This window comes from Caloenas nicobarica, chromosome 16 (genome assembly GCF_036013445.1).
Source record: "Caloenas nicobarica isolate bCalNic1 chromosome 16, bCalNic1.hap1, whole genome shotgun sequence".
Classification (NCBI taxonomy): Eukaryota; Metazoa; Chordata; class Aves; order Columbiformes; family Columbidae; genus Caloenas; species Caloenas nicobarica.
In genome coordinates this window covers 7,408,501-7,424,968 of record NC_088260.1, presented here as the reverse complement: position 1 = coordinate 7,424,968, position 16,468 = coordinate 7,408,501, and the positions used below count along the sequence as shown (strand labels likewise).

Below are 16,468 nucleotides of genomic sequence, written 5' to 3'. Positions count from 1 at the left end.
CTGATAAAAGGTTGGTGCATGTGGCATTTTAGGCTTTAGACAAAGTTCAGGCCAGAGAAAGCAAACTCACGGGTTTCACATAAGGAGGTTTGTGTCTGGATCTGTGTGCTCACTCTGTAACCTCCGAGTATGCTCTGATCTGTCCGTGCACTGGCAATCGGCTCCTTCCCGTGGGGCACCACAGGGTTTACTGCTGCTCAGGGTGAATCTGCTTGCAGCCCATTAGATGCTTGAAGTGCCAGAAAGACCTACTGTCTCACTTTGATGTGAGCATGATCCTTCTAATATAAAAATGTTATTGTGTACTCTGAAATCCAGGCTATATACATTCTAGAATCAATACGCAATGGATGCCTTCAATTCGAGGCGCAAATCAAAAGCTGGGTTATTTTCAAGTGATGCTACACTATTGGAGCATGTTCCTTTACAGATACATCAAAACAAAAACTCTGCCCTGGGCTTTCGTATGTGTCAGTCAGTGCTAACCGGCTCTGTATGGGTCCTTAATTCACTGCAGGACAATGCACATTTCAAAGCACTGTGTAGAGAAGGATTTTGCTGTTTTGATCTGTATTTGCAAATGAGCCCAGCCCCTGCCTCCCTAAGCCCTGCTGCTGGGAGCAACTGAACGCAGCTCCGGGCAATAACCGATGGCTTTGCTGCTTTTATGGGTGCTCTGCCAGATTTCTGGGCTCCCAGCAGGTACTGAGCATGCAGAGAGCATCTCTGCAAAGCGTGTGCTTTGAGTCCAGCACGGTCCAGCCCTGTCTGCTCCCCGTGCACACGATGTGAGGTCACATTGTGTGTGTAACTCGTCTGTCCTGCCCACTGGCTGCAGGGTCCATCTGTGCCTGTGCAGTAGCACTGGGATGGCAGGATGGCTTCTGAACTTGAGGATGATGATGGATATGTTTACCTCTGTGGTTGTCTCAGAATTCATTGCTGGTATTCTTGATCCTTCTCTATATTTCTCCCGCATCAATTCACATGACAATAGTGTCTTTACTCAGTTACTTGGAGACTGTTTAAAAAGAGAGGAAGGGAACATGCTCCAGAGCTTTCAAGTAGCTTTGTGAAAAGGATAAAGTGTATTTTACTTTGGGGGTGATGTGTAGCCCAGATAAGACTTTTCACCAAAGACTATTATATCTCAAGTTGACTTTTTAATTGATTTAGCTCCTCTGATCTGTACATTGCCAGACGTGAACCCCTGGCCTTTGGACGGAGTCCAGGGGTAGTGGAAAGTTCACTGAAACCCCATCAGCTCCTGTTAAACTTGAGGGAATTTCAGCCCAGCACATGTCTTGTGAATAACTAAACACAATTAAGCAGGTGATGGATTGAACCTCTGTCTCTAGTGTGGTGCTATATTTCAATTAGGAAGGGGCTCACAAAATTCATGGGCATTTTGCTGGTAGGTTTTGGGGGATTTTTTGCCTGTTGTGATGGATAACTGCACCTGGAAGCCCAGGGCAGATGTTGTGGTATCTCCCACATGTCACTGGCATGAGCTGCTCCATGTAGCACTCAGCTCTCATCAGTTTCTCTTTCTCGGTAGTAAATTCTCCAGTATTTATTTCTGCTTTTACCATACTTATGTAACATTCGGAGTTGTCTTTGATATCCCTTTTTATCGGTACAACTGCTGTACTCGCCGTGAGGGTGTAGTGCTATGGCAACTATATTATCTGCAGTCTTGCCAATGAGTAAGCAGTGGTGCAGAAATTAGTTCATTTATCAAAATCTGATGTGGCAGAGCTGAGCAAAGGACCTGGCTATCCTGGCCATCCTGCTATTTTCACAAGACCTGCTGTTCTGTTTTATGTTAGTTATGACACTCAGATACATTCTTTCCTGTTTCCAGTGATGCCTTGTTAAACCTACAGATGCCTTAGCACCTTGGAAAATATTTTTAGACGTACAATAATCTCCAAGCTATCTTGGGTAGTGACAAAAAATGGAAAATGAGGATTTTTTTTCTTCTGTTACTATTCCAGAAAGGTACTTTTCTGTGATTTCAGGGTTGGAAAGAGCATATAAATGGAAAAATCTCACTCAGACTGGGATATGCGAAAAAATGTGTTAGATTTTCACTGCTTAAGACTGAGAGAGTTCTGCCCTTCTCTGCTCTGTGGTGCAGACTGGGCAGCGTGCAGCCTGTGGGTGCTGGCTCACACCTTTTCTGTCCTACATACACACTGGTGAAATAGTCTTTAAGGTACAATGTTTACATCAAATTCCAAATTCTTCTAAGATGTGGGTGTTCAGAATCAGTTTACAGTACATTTATAGTCTAGCTAGTACAGTTAATACCCAAAATCAGCAAAAAGAAATCTGGGTCCAGGTCCTAGGGCTGCTGGATATTGGGGTAATGTCAGAGATGTTAAATCTTTGGTCGGATCTGGAGATGATTAGAAATTGTTTATATGGATTTTAGAGTACAGAAATCGTTACGTGTTCTTAACAGTCAGGGTTTTGCTTGAAACTCTTGGAGAAGAATCAAACCACGACAGGCCGCTACAGAATTATGGACACAGTTTGAAAGTTTTCAGTGAAATTAGTACCAGTGCTTAGTCAAATTATGTTTGCTTGTTGACCCCTCTTATCTAATTAGTCCCTATATCACTGAGCTGCTTCTATTTGCGTGCACTGAATCAGCTATTTCATATTACTCTTTTACCACTGTAATGGTGGAAGAAGTTGATCCAAGTTAAGAGATGCTTTCTTTTCTGTGTTATAAAACCATGCCTTGTGATTTGTGCAGAAATAAATGGGTTTGTTGCATATCAGCCATCTGTTTGAGACTGAGGGGAAGGATGTGTGGTAATCTCAGATCAAATATTTGGTGCAGCTGAGCAGCCAAACAGAAAATCCCTGGGGTCTTCTTACTAGGTGTGGGTAAGTATCCAAAGTTTGGCTGCCTGTCTATACTCTTAGAGGTTCCCATATCTTCTCTGTGCACTGCACAAGCAGATTTCACTGTCTTTGTGTTAGAAAGAGAAGGGTTGTAGCCTCCTGCTCCACGTTCTGCTCCCTGTCTCTGGCCTCCAGGCACCCAGCACCCTGAGGGCGCCTGTGTGCACACACGCTTCTTGTTCTCTGAGCACAGTGTAAAATGAACCACCGGCCCTGTTTACTGGATAAATCACAGACACATCCTCACACAGCAGCCCGGGGCAGGAGCGCTGTGCCTCACCCCTACCCAGTTCAGGAGATGGGTGGTGGGTGCCGGTGCTGGGCTCCAGGGAAGTGAACACCAGGGCCACCAGCCTGGCCCTAACAGATGCCTTGAGATTTGCAAAATCAAAGGTGATCCCGTCTCTGTCCTGCAGTGGGAAAGATGGTCTGTCAGTAGTTCATCTCTCGTTTGTAAAAGGCCTAACCGGGGTGGAGCGGGAAGGAGATGGCTTTCAGTCTCTCTGCAAGCCAATGTCAGAGCCAAGACTAAAACCCAGTTCTTGAAATCCCAGGCTCCATCCTCCATGGCCTACTGCCTCTCTAAACATGTGTCAAGTTTTAATAAAAACCACCAAATCTTAATTTAGAGCAGGATTCAAGAAAATTGTCCTATTCAATTACTTAATTGTAGGTGAACTATAATTATAAGACACAAACATGTCTTGCTACAAAGCACCATGCAAAAAAGCAGAAAGGATTATTTGTTGTTTAACTTAGCAGAGGAAGGCAGCTGGTGATGCATGAGTCTATCTGACACCTAGCAAGTTGTGTGATCCTGTTTGTTAATCTTTTTAACTTTCCATTTTATTAGGATAGGGTTTCAAGAGCAAATAGAATGAGATTAAATCTGTCACCCTGAATTACTCTCCTCTGAGTTATGAGCAGAATCACTCTGTATCAGAGAAGTATAATTATGAGGAAAATGCTGCCTGTGTAATTGTGTGCTTCGTTCGGAAGAATTTGAGATCCATAATTATCCCCAGTATGCCACGGTGGTGCGTGCTGGCTCTTAATTTCTACAGTAAACAAAACCATTGAAGGTTTCTCTTCTGAGCAGTTCTTGGTGTAGAGTGGCTGGTACCCACAACAGGAGCAACATTATCCTTCACGTTGGCTGGTTCAAGTGAGGGATGCAAACTAACTCGGAATAGAGCACACCATTTTACATATAATTTCACAGCTAACTTGAACTTAAATGTTGATTGTGCAGTGAGGGATGATGGCCATGGGGAACAGAGAGTCTTCTGAGGTGTAGATTTGTGGTAACCTTCATGCCATATAATTCTGCTGTGAAATTAATTAAAGACACAAAGACTGTAGCTTCTTGACATTCTGGGTTCACCAACCAAAGAAAGCTTTGAATCCCTGTGTCGTTTATCAAGATTTGTAACAGTTTCTATTAGAAAAAGCAACTGAAAAGTTCAGGCAGGTTTGTCCCATAGATTGGCATTATTGCTGCTGGAGGCCGATCTGGAGAGAGGACAAAGTAAAAAGAAACGCACTACAGGTCCTGCTCAGACATTTCTGCAGCTTCCTTCTCTAGGCAGAGAGTGCAGAGGGCCAGAAGCCAGACTTTTGTGTGATGGATTAGTGATAAAACAACCTGCCAGACTTGGATTAGAATTTCTGTTACTTTGCCTAAAATTATGTGTGCATTAGGGGAAAGGGACAGGGAGGATGCGTCATTTTGGGGGAATCCTAGAAACAACTTTATTTTCTTTTTCAGACCTTTTCACAGTTAACAAGCCAGGATTTGATCTCCACATCTGTTTTTATGGGTCAGTCTAGTTTACAAATGAGGCCCCTTTTGTCCCATCTAATTTTATATAATCTGTGATGCTGCATAAAGATTCTGGGAAGAAAAAAATAGAAGGACTGTGAACAGACCTTCTGGCTAATATGTACAATGACTCACTCTATCCTTTATTTCAACTTCCATGAAGTATTTTCAGATACACTATTTACCCATTAAATGAGCTGTTTAGTTTAGCTTATGGCTAAAGCTTTTCCTAGTGTTTTGATTTATTTGTTGGGAACATGACAAAGTAAATCACAAACGAGAATGTTAACAAATGCTTACATTAATCATCTGAGATGGTCTGTCTCCTAATCTTGTTCTGAGTCACTAGTTATCTGTAAGAAAGAGTTTCCTGTCCCTTGATTTGCCAACTTGACTTTACTGCCAAGGAAGTCTCTCCTCCATGCTTGATGAGCAATGGGTAACTTCATAACTTTGTGCAGGCAATTACTTCATGGGAAGAAATTAAGTCAGTCATGCCCATTGCCTAATCTAATTTTACTATAATCTAGAGGGAAGAACCCTTCCCTGGGTAGAATTCCTTCAAAGGATCTGGCAGAAGCTGTCAGTGACAGGCCTGCAGCTTGCTTGGCAAGGTCACTGCAGCACATTTCATGGCAAGTGAGGAACTTCTCCCTTACCTTGGTTTTCAGTCATCGGCAGCTGCTTTGAGGAAAACTGAGCATGGCAGCAAGTCAGGATGACCTTGCTGCACGTTGAAATTCACCTTTTGGGGAAAGCAAGGGTCTTAGGGTACCTCATGGAGGCAAGCTGTCTTCAGCGGGGGCTGTCTGAGGTAGTTCATCTCCGTGAGCTCTCTCATCTACAAGACAAGCTCCTTTATCCAGGCTCCACAACCACCTGGATCAGATCCCAAATGCAAGAGAAACAGAGGATTTCAGCTCTCCTCCACTGAGCTCTTAGCCCTTTCCTGTTCTCTTAACAGGTGTCCATTTCCTGGGCCTTTCCCTGCTCAAGATCAGACCCAGGAGAAACTCCATGCTTCTGCTCCCCCTCGGTGGACTGTAACAAAGCATCCTTCCTCTAATAGGAAGATTTTTTTCCTTTTTCCCTGCTCAGCCCGGAGGTTTGGCCCCAGCCACAGACATCTCTTGCTCTTAGGTTTGCAGTTCATTCGTTTGTCCATCTTTTACTCGCTGCGGGCTGGGCTGATTGGAGCACGCACAAGGAAAGGTCCTTTTAAAAGCAGTTTGCAGCGGAGCCGTTTTAGAAGCCTGGCTGTGAAAAGGAGGAGAGCACAAAACAATATTTTCTGCTTGCTCACAAAGAAATGGGAGGAGAAAATGTGGTGCCTTTCCAATACTGGCCACAAGAACATGTTTAACAGTATCTCTTCAAGGTCAATAACACCATTCTCAGCTGTTCAAAACAGCATATTGGTAGCAAAACCAGTGCAAATCAGATTTGGGAGAAGGCGGGTTGTTTGATGTTTTTTCTTTCTCTCTGCAGGCTTCAGCCTGGCAGACAATCAGATTCAACTGTATATGTAATTCAGGCAAAATACAATCCAGAATGTGTTGGCCAATGTATGATTTATGCTGATGGTGGCAAGGTATTGCTGCTGGATAGCTGGCTGCTCGCAGCTTTGGAGGAGTCCCTGGCTGTCAAGGCGGGTGGAAATATAAGGAGCTACTCAGTCAGGGGTCTTACTTTTTCCAAAGAGATTCTTTGTCCCACATTTTTCCTTATTTATATTTGCAAGATTCATGAGACTGATGAGATTTTCCCCCTCAGCAACCCTGTAACACCAAACAAACCTCTTTATGCAGAAGTAGATTTGCTCTGGTGTTTAGAGATAAGCTTTAGAGAGGTTGTAAATGGCTGAGTGAATAAACACTGCTTTTTGTTGGGTAAAGTTGACTGTAAGGTGGTATTTTCTGCCCTGGTCCTGCCCTCCTCCGCTGGTGGGAAGTGTTCTTTTTTGCAGCTGGAATCATTTTCCTGTAACTAACAGGCATTTCTCCATCTTCTTTCCAAAGTCTCCTTCATTTTTTCCTTTACCCTTTATCTTCATTTCCTCTCAGTTACATTTACTGGGTAGGCAGCAAGCCTTGCCAGTGTTTCTGAAAAGTGCTCACGTGGCAAATGCCATCCACTTTCTTTTCGCTATTGCATTCTTACACTCTGCTGACACCTGCAGAGCCCATGCTCGGTCTGACTAAACTTTCCCTCAAGGAGAGGTTTTGCAGCGTTGGTTCTGAGTGTTCCTTGGAGTTGAAAACCACTCAGGGAAGCACAGTGAGAAGTGAGTGTGCTTCTCTTGGTGTCTGCTGTGGAGATGAGTGGTTTAAGAATCCTGTTCTGCTTTACACCAATGAAAATTAACAATTGCAACAAGGGTATATAGAAGGTAAACACAAATGCAACAATGGGATCAAGGTTTTACACAGAGAAGCAAAATGCGAGGTTGCAAATAGGGCAATAGGGTTTCAAAGCCCTATGAGCCATGTGAACAATTGGTGCTTTCTGTGCTATGGAACAAAGCAGCTTTACAAAGGGCATCTGCACTGTGCTTTAGATTGCTGAAACTGACTCTATGGAAATTTCTATTGCTAAAATTGCAAATTGAGCCTTGCTGTATAGCTGGGAGGGCAGGGATGACACTACTTCTCTACATGATGATGGTAGATGGGAAGAAACTACGTGTTACAGCCAAAAGAACCCTTACCTATAACTTTTCTTTTCCACAGGTGCCCCTGGTTAACAAAAGCCATCTCCCCAGCCATCCCAGTGTACAATGGGCTCGTGTTCTTGTTTGTACTGGCAAACTTCAGCATGGCAACTTTCATGGACCCTGGAGTTTTCCCACGAGGTAACAGAGAATGGGACTGTTGGCGGGGGGGTTGAAAACCCAAGCCAAAGGAGGTGTCAGGTATCCAAATACAGTTTGCCGACTAATCCCCTTTCTTCTGGTACTCTTTCCTGTAGACTTTATTTAGTTATCTATTATACTCAGCTGGCAGTAGAGGTGGGATGGTAGTGAAATGCCGGATACCCTGCGTCTCTCTTCTGAGCTAGGTGTCAGTTCTCCTTGCACTTGCTCAGCCTGGCAGTCGAGGGCACAGGGTTGTGTAGAACAGTTCTCCCTGAGCAGCTCTCCTGACTGATGTGATTGTGCCATTCCCTGTGTCGTGCTGGCACATTGGATTTAAGTCACTGTCTTCACAATAGGTAGCAGAGCATGGTGGAGGGGGACACTAAACTTTCTGAAACAGCTTCATCAAAGCAGACCTTCCAAAAAGCCTTAAAACAAATGCAAAAGCACTGAGCGCTAAAAAAGATAATGATTAAGGCTTGCCTTAGAGTGTCTAAAAATGTATACATTTAGTAAGATATGCCCGCTTAAATTAGTACTGATTCACAGCTGATTAAATAGGGTAAAGATCCCTCAGCGTTTGTAATGAGAACCACAGTGCAGCTATCTCTTTTAACACATCCTAATGAGAGAATTATCACCTCATTTGATCTGTCTTCCAATAATTATTCACATGCAGTTTGCAGCAGAGGCTGCTCTAGGCAGTCTTGCTAAACCAGTGGGTCTGTGCTCTCTGCAAGCTGCACTTTCTCACCTCTATTCTCTGACTTCAATATCTATTTTGAATTGCTACCTGATAAGAACAAGGTACCTGTCCTGCTGGTTTCCCTGAATACCAAGTGCCGGTTTTCTCCAGGTAGCAGGGTCTAATGATGAGCATCCGTCTGCCATTCCTTGCAGCTGAAGCTTTTGGATCCCTGATCAAGCGTGGCAGCACTCCAGTTAGGGAAATAATTGTGTGTAAAGGCAAACTAAGGCAAAGGCCAGATTCAGTCATTTGTGCAAGATTAAGTCATGCAGTGTTTAGGTGCTTAAAGGTACAAGTAGTTGCTAGTGAGATTTTCAAAAGAGCTTTATCACTTACAGCTTTTACCAAGTTTCCTGGACTTTTTAATTCCTCCATCTCAGCAAAGATAGCAGTGATTAAACATGCTTTGGGTGTGAGGTTATCAAAGGCATCCATGCTCTTTGCCTGTGGTAGGAGGTGAACTGGAATAAGGTTGTTCGCTTCAAAAAGTCTCAGTCTGGGAATCTGGTATGTTTGTGCAATGTAGCTCCTTCAGACCGGAGCTTGCAGCCAGGTGCTCACCAGGCCCTAGGAGGGATCAGTACTGTGTTATAAATTCACACCTTCACTTCTCTAACTTCCTCTTGCAAACAAGTTCTTTGGTTTGGACTTTTCAAGGAGAAAAGCACAAGGAGATTAAATGGAAGCTTCAAAACTTCCTTTGCTTCCAATCTCCCTTAACATGAGGGAGTCAGGAGCAAAGCAGGAGGAGGAGAAGTTTCCCATAGCTCACCTTTCTTTGGTCTTTTTCTCTTCATTTGTGGCCTTGGCCTTACATCTCTATGCTGTGTATGTGCTTGGTCTGGAAGAGGCTGGGAGTGATGTGAGTGTGGAAAGAACGAGAAAGGGGATGGAAGTCATCCTGGAAGAAGGTGATGGAGTAGGAGTTTAGATGTGTGAAGAAAGAAAACTGATAAGGAGGAGAAAAGATGGAAAAGATTGTAAATACCAGTGCTGGGAGGAAAGAGGAGCAGATGTTATTATATTTCAGATCACAAGAGTGCATGTGAAAAAAGCTGTCGCCACCCCACGCCGCCCTCAGAGCTGCCGGTGCAAGGAGTTCAAGAATTGTAGGAGTGATTTAAAATGAATATACTATTGAGCTATTTGCTTTCTGTTATTGAAATTAGGTTCAATCTTCTTGATTTTCAACCTTTTTAGCACATTTCTGATAGTTACAAATTTACTTAAAAAAACCAAAACAACAAATAAGCAATACAAAAGCTGAGACTCTAATGAAGTCATATGATTCCTTTAAGGAAGCCGCCAAAAATCGTGATATGTTATAAAAACATGAAACTTGGATGCCCTGTGTCACTGAATCAGAGTATGAGAATGTCTGTAGTATGATGCATTCTTCTACGAATGTATTATTCTGCTCAAATCACTGAAAGCTGGAAATAAACACATTTCTAGCTATACTGTATAAGCTCACAGGTTCTGTGGCAGGTAGAACTTGGTCTATGTGGGGAAGTAAATCCAGCTCATTCTAATATTGTTGAAGAGGACCTGAATCAAACTCCAGATCCATTACTCATTTTTTAATAATTTCTTAATTTCCTGGCTCTCTGAATTTTTGTGGTATGAATCAGGACTGGCTCTATGCGATTTGCCAGTAACACACCAAAATGAATGAGAAAGAAAGGAAGTATTAAGTCACTGAAATTGGGGCTATCCTGACAAATCTGATCTACAATTTGAGTTGAGACTGGCAATGTTTGTTGCTGGCTAATTATAGATACCAACTACAAACTGCCTTCCAGTATTTTTGATGTGAATCTATACAAACTCTTCAAGTGTGTGTCAGTTCTGCAAGACTAATGTGTTTATATGCATGTAAGTATATACAATGTACAGACTTTGTATCTGCATAGTCAGGTTTTTTTACAAGAGTTTAAACGGTTTGACCATTCTAGTGTGCTGTTTTCACACGCTCACATGTTATATAGCATGGGCTGGTTTATAATAGTATCGAAGAACCTACAGATTGTATTTATGGAAGTGCCTAATGGATTTAGAGTCTAGCTCTCACTAAGGGTCCCACTGATCACTTATGAAGAAAAATTATAGAGAATGGTGCCAGTACAGCACTCTGCTTCCACACACAAATGTTAATCCAGAAAATGCTCTTGCAATGTAAATACTGTAGCTGAGCCAGATCCCAGGCTCATCTAAGTGAAGGGAGAAGCTCCCTCTGAAGTCAATGGAAATAGGATCATTTTTGTAGTGATAACACATCTAGAGAAGATTTAATATAGAACTAAATGACAGTGATTGATGCCCCACTGGGACAATATTATCAAATTCCACCTAATTTGGAGCCAGTCAACCCATGCCAGCTGCACTATAATGTTTAACCAGGCATTAAATAGATGTGAACTTCTCAGATTTTCTCTGTCAAAAGCAAACAAAGATTATAAGAATCTAGAATAAAAGATGAACTTTCGTGAATGTCATTCTCATTTTTTTCCTTTCCTTCCCAATATATGTTTGTCTGTTATAGACTGGCTTTTACTTTGTATATTTATTTTTATATGACCTCTTAACCACAGCAGCGCTTAGCTGAGATGATAAACCATCTGCCCTCCACGTTGTCCCTAATAAGATGACTGCCATATTGTCACCCTCATCTTACTAATGCCAAAAGGAGGCTAAATGACTAGCGTAAAGCCTGACTCTTGGTCCTGTGCTCAGATCAGTAGACCATGCTGCCTTTGAGAGAGGTGAGATGTTCCCAGTTTGTACTGTTACTAGAGCAAGAGCCTTCTGGGCATGCTCTGAAGAGATGAGCACAGGTTATACTGGTGCAAGGGCTTGTCGTGGGCACACAAATGGCTTCAGAATGGTGTATCTCACTGTGGCATGAGACTCCCTGGAGCAACAGGCTTTTGGGGTGATTGTGAGCTGATGCCAGAGTGCTGACCAGATCGTCACTAATGGTCATCTGGGTTGATTTAGGGTTTGAGCCAGTACAACCTTCTTCTACTATCTGTCAATATGATTTCTTTCACTTTATGTGCTGGTAGGCTAGCATTGAATTAATCCCAAATGCATATAGCAGAAATTCTCTACAAGGGCTTGGGTGATTTCCATCCCCTCTTCGACTGTAGTCTGTAGCTTATCTTGTTCATCCTGGTTGTAAATGCTGGCTAGGACTCAAACACCTTTGTCCAGGGGCTGGTGAGTAAGGCAGCAGAGCACTCCTACGGGAAGGGCTAAAATGGACCCTGAATACTGCATTGTTCTGTGGCACAGACAACCTGTTCTGACAGTCCATTGCTTCCACCACTCTGTTATTTCTCTGACAAGCCCAAGAGCCTGTGCAGTGCACCTGTACCCAAGGCACTGACTGGATTAGCTCTTTTGTCTTTACCTTGTGTTATTTCCACTAACTCCTAGTTTTGTATTGAGCAGCAGACGAAGATGAAGATAAAGACGACGACTTCCGAGCTCCACTCTACAAGAATGTGGAGATTAAAGGAATCCAAGTACGGATGAAATGGTGTGCCACCTGCCACTTCTACCGTCCTCCACGCTGCTCTCACTGCAGCGTCTGTGACAACTGTGTTGAGGTAACAGTTCTGTCGATTACGTGATCTATTGGCTTTGTCTCAGTGATGGAGCTGCACGTACTACTGGAAACATGCAGCTGGGTGCTTCCCCCAGTATTGCAGTTCTTGGGAGTTCCCAACTGTAGCCTTGTTGATGGACTCCTACTAATTAGTACCATTTGAAACATTTGAATATCTATGCAGTCATGTTTGATGTCAGCTTTGTTGCCAGTGATAAAATGTATAATCCTGGCTATGTCTTCCTTGAAGTAGCTAAGGGATCGTGAATGTAAAAAAGGGGTGAATGGAAGAGTTGATGCAGAAGCAGAGTTCAGGAGAGCAGGAAAATCAAGATGAATCATTGTAGCTTGTCAAGTGTGAGCTTTAATTTGGAACAAACTGGTGCCTACATTAGTGCACAAGCAGAGAAGCTAGAATCGTGTGTGAGTGTTAGGAAGACCAAACCTCAAAATCCAGTACGTGGTTCTCCAGTCAATGGAAGGATCCCATGATTGTTTCAACACTCGAGCTGAGAGCATGAATTTGTCATGTTTCTGATGTTGGTCAGGCTGCGTTATGGGACTTGCATGTTTCTTGATAGCCATAGCATCTTGGTGAGGCACACGGGATTTTTAAAAAATAACCCCCAAATAGTAAGACGTGCTTTTGGGCTGAAAACATTTCCCAAACTTGTAAGTACAGAGTTCTATATCCACAGCAGTGTATTGCCAGGGGGGATTTTTTATTGCTGAGATAAAACTTCCACTTCTTAAGGATCATTTCTGCTCCAAGATCTGTTTGGGTTTTTTTTCCCCAATAGAAAGATGAAATCTTTAATATGTCTAAAATATATTCAGCCCTGCCATTAAAATGAAAAGAATTACTAATCAGAAAGGGAAAAAATACCAGAGTCAGCTGGAATGCTGTATACACCATCTTTGTCCTAATCCTCTTTGCCATAAGCAAGGGAATGGTCCCGAAGAAAGCAGAGCAGTTACATGTGGGAGAAAGGCTGCCTGGGTTTATCTGGTGTCAATCATTTTCTCCTTTGGGGCAATATGTACCTAAGTTACAATTATCTGGAAGCAGTGCTATGCCTAGTAGCTATCAGTAAATAGGACAAGGCTGTCCTGTTGTGGAAGGGCTTAGAAGAATCCAGGATTTGAGAGGATAGAAAGTAAGGAGCTGCCAAGGTCTCTGGGTAGAGAGGCATAGCCACAGATAGTTGTAAGTTGTGTCGCACAGTTTTAGACTGCTATGAATTGTTGAATAGAACTGGATTTTTTGTGGAAAACCTGAGTTCTGTATTCCTAATTTTAAAACATAAATGTTTTCACTAATTCTAGATCCCGAGGATTGTTTAGATGATGGTAAAGTCTCAGTTGTCTCATGGACTTTCTTTCTTCTGCCCTCCCCAGTGGCACAGCATGAAAATTCATTTTCAACAAATGAAGTTTTCTCAGAAAAAGATTGCTCAAAACTCACTGCAATTTCATGCTGCCATAAGGCCTCCATGGGAGTCAGTTCTGCAGCAGAAATGAAAATGGAATAGAATCCAAAAGTAACCTAAATAAAATAGCAGAACGCAAGGTGACTCTGCCTGGCTCTCCAGAAGTTTTATTGGTGGTCAGATCAGTTGAATGTTCATTACTATTCTGGTGGGCAAGTAAGAAGCTCTGCTTGTATAATTAAATTATGACTGCTGTGGAGGAATATAGGCAAAAAGCATTAATGACTTCTGAATCAATAAATCATGGTCTTAAGCAGCATGCTTTATTGATTCTTGTGATGCTTACTTCCCACTCACCTGTCTGTTCCAGAAGAGCTTGGAGACAGCAACAGGAGTGACTCTACTGGCTTTTCCGTGTGGAGCCCATTCAGGGTTGTAATTCACATCGTTTCACTCTCAGTCTAGAAAGTGCAATAAAAATTCTTTTCCCAAATGTAAAACTTTTGAGTTAATTTCCTGAAAATGAACGAACAACAAAAGCCGACAACACTTACAGAATAAAATCAGTTAAAACCTAAAGCCTGCTGTGACCGGAGGGACCCAAAAATGAATCTGCGGCAAAAGTAGTCAGATTTTTGTTTTTCTTACTGAAGTGTTAGCAGTGGGTATTTATATAGTTTCATAATCCATAGATATTTTGGGCTGCATACAACCAAATTTGCATACTAGACATATGCTATGTCAGCATTTCAGATATAGCCTGAAATGATCTTTATTAAATTGCCCCTGTCATCTTCCGATGTGCTTTGAGAAACTCTAATCCTTTTCTTGTATTTTGTAAATTTTTGTAAATACATTGGGCAAAACTTAAAAATACAAAACCCCCCTTTATCATTAGTGAGGAATGTTTAAAAAAAGCATTACCACAAAACTAAGAATAAACAATTTTTTTATGTAATGAGTGTGTAATATCTGTTCTGAAGAGCACAGAAGTAAGAAGGTTTTTTTTTTGCACCTGATCTTCACATCAAGATCAATCTCACTGGAAACAAGTAGGTTTACATGCTTATGAAACTGTGTAAAGGCACTTGAAAGGTCGCTGTGGCTTCCCCTCATTATTAAATCTCCTGTTAAAAGGGACTTGACTTTATGACAAATTTTGAACTTTTGACTGAGACAAATAGTTAGGTTAGGGTTCATAACTATTAATGAGCTTGTGCAGAACTTTGCCTGTGTCTTATCCAGATGTTGCTTTTCTTTGGGAACCTGCTTGGCAAAAGAGTATTTTTCGTGATGTCCATTGCTGAAAATGGGTTCATTAAGCAAGGTATGAACACAGAAATGTGGGGCAGAGAATTTTGCAGCAGTATTGCATCTTCAAAACATTCTACGTGATGGTAACTTCATTGTAATTGACTCCTCATGCTAAGGATGATAAAAAATTAGTGCTTCTGCTTCTAGTTGATAAATAGCCTGTATTTCATTTTTTTTTATATCCTCTCTTTGAACCCTATAAACACTCAAGTACTTCTCCATCCACAGATACAGAAAACACTTGGTCCTAAGAAGAGCCTTATAGAGTCTAGCATGTTGTAAAGCTGCAGAAATAGTCTGATGTAATTTTACATGACGATGGTTCAGATTTATCTCTAAGACAATGTATTTCCTTTCACCATTTGGATATTGTTCCCTTTCTCTCCCTTTCTTTACAAGGATTTTGACCATCACTGCCCATGGGTCAACAATTGCATAGGACGGAGGAACTACCGCTATTTTTTTCTCTTCTTGCTGTCCTTAAGTACGCACATGGTTGGAGTGTTCACCTTTGGACTCATCTTCATATTAAACCATATGGAAAAGCTGGGAGCAGCTCATACCACCATTACGTATCCTTCTTTTTGGTCTTTCAAGACACAAGGTGGCCTTGAGGAAGATGTCCAAGAATGAAGCTGCAGGTTTGTCTTCCTGGAACTGGTGGAGGTCTTCTCCTCTCCTGATCCCCCATTGCTCTTCCCTGTAAATGTTTAGTGCGGGTTTTCCTCTGTGCCCATCTTACCTGTGTAACAATTGATCGGCCCCAAAACTATAGCTGAGCTTTTGCCTATCTCTTTGCCATGACAACCCAGCAGAAGGATATGCTGCCTCACCAAATTTTACTTCCAATTCGGTGTGACTCTAAACTGTTGGATGCTACTTACTGTATTTAAAACTCTGTTACTGCATTTTAAAGCAGAGTTTGCCCTGAAAGCAGCCCCCCTGCATGCTAGTGTAAAACACGAACCCCTGGCTCTGAGGGCTGCTACCCCTGTTAGCAGATTAGTGCAGAACACTCTTGACAAAATGGTTAGAGCAAGAATCAATGAGATCGCATTTTTTCACCATCTCAAGGATAAGGACCCAGGCTAGGAGCAGATGGATTTAACTTTGAGATAAAATTTAGATAGCCTAATTAAAGGTGAGGGACACCCTCCCTATTTCCAAGATTTTTTTTTTCTCCTTTGCCTCTCTCTCTTCTTCCTAGCCTCTTTTTCCCTTCACTCATGCCAGTTTCTTTAACTCCTGGATACAGAATGGCTGTCATGTGCGTGGCTGGGTTATTCTTTATTCCAGTCATTGGTCTCACTGGCTTCCATATTGTGCTGGTGGCCCGAGGGCGCACAACAAATGAACAGGTAAGAAACGATCCTTTCTCTGTGTTTGTGGCTAATGTGTTGAGTTGGGAGGGAAAGTCGGCAAGTCAGCTTGGGTAAATAAAAACATGAGCCACGTCTTAGCAGTAACAGTCTTGCTGGAGCTTTTGTGAAGATCTAGGAAGATTGCCTAGTTTATCATCTTCAGATTTTTTCCTGAGTGTGCTACGAGCAAAGATTTTCCCCTTCTCCTAACCACAAAGGATCACCCCAGGCTTATTTACCATTTAAAATCTACTCATGGCCTTGAAATAGGTTTTATGTGGTGAGTACCGTCAACCCCAGAAGTTCGAACTTTATGAGTCAGACTGAACAAATCATGAGATTGAATGAAAGAAAGAAAGGAAAAGATTAAATCATGCTTTCACCCTGTCTCTTGATATTTTGAACTCCCCCAG

The 16,468-nt window shown here is 42.2% G+C and overlaps 1 protein-coding gene across 1 annotated transcript in view; it reads left to right on the top strand.

Annotated features, from left to right (window-relative positions):
- Nucleotides 1–16,468, top strand: part of ZDHHC8 (zinc finger DHHC-type palmitoyltransferase 8) — a 103,927-nt gene that overhangs the window by 71,323 nt on the left and 16,136 nt on the right. Inside the window, exons 2-5 of the mRNA XM_065646442.1 lie at nt 7,468–7,589; nt 11,794–11,951; nt 15,094–15,266; nt 15,950–16,052. Of these exons, the coding sequence (XP_065502514.1) occupies nt 7,468–7,589; nt 11,794–11,951; nt 15,094–15,266; nt 15,950–16,052 (556 nt within the window). The remainder of the gene's footprint in view (nt 1–7,467; nt 7,590–11,793; nt 11,952–15,093; nt 15,267–15,949; nt 16,053–16,468) is intronic.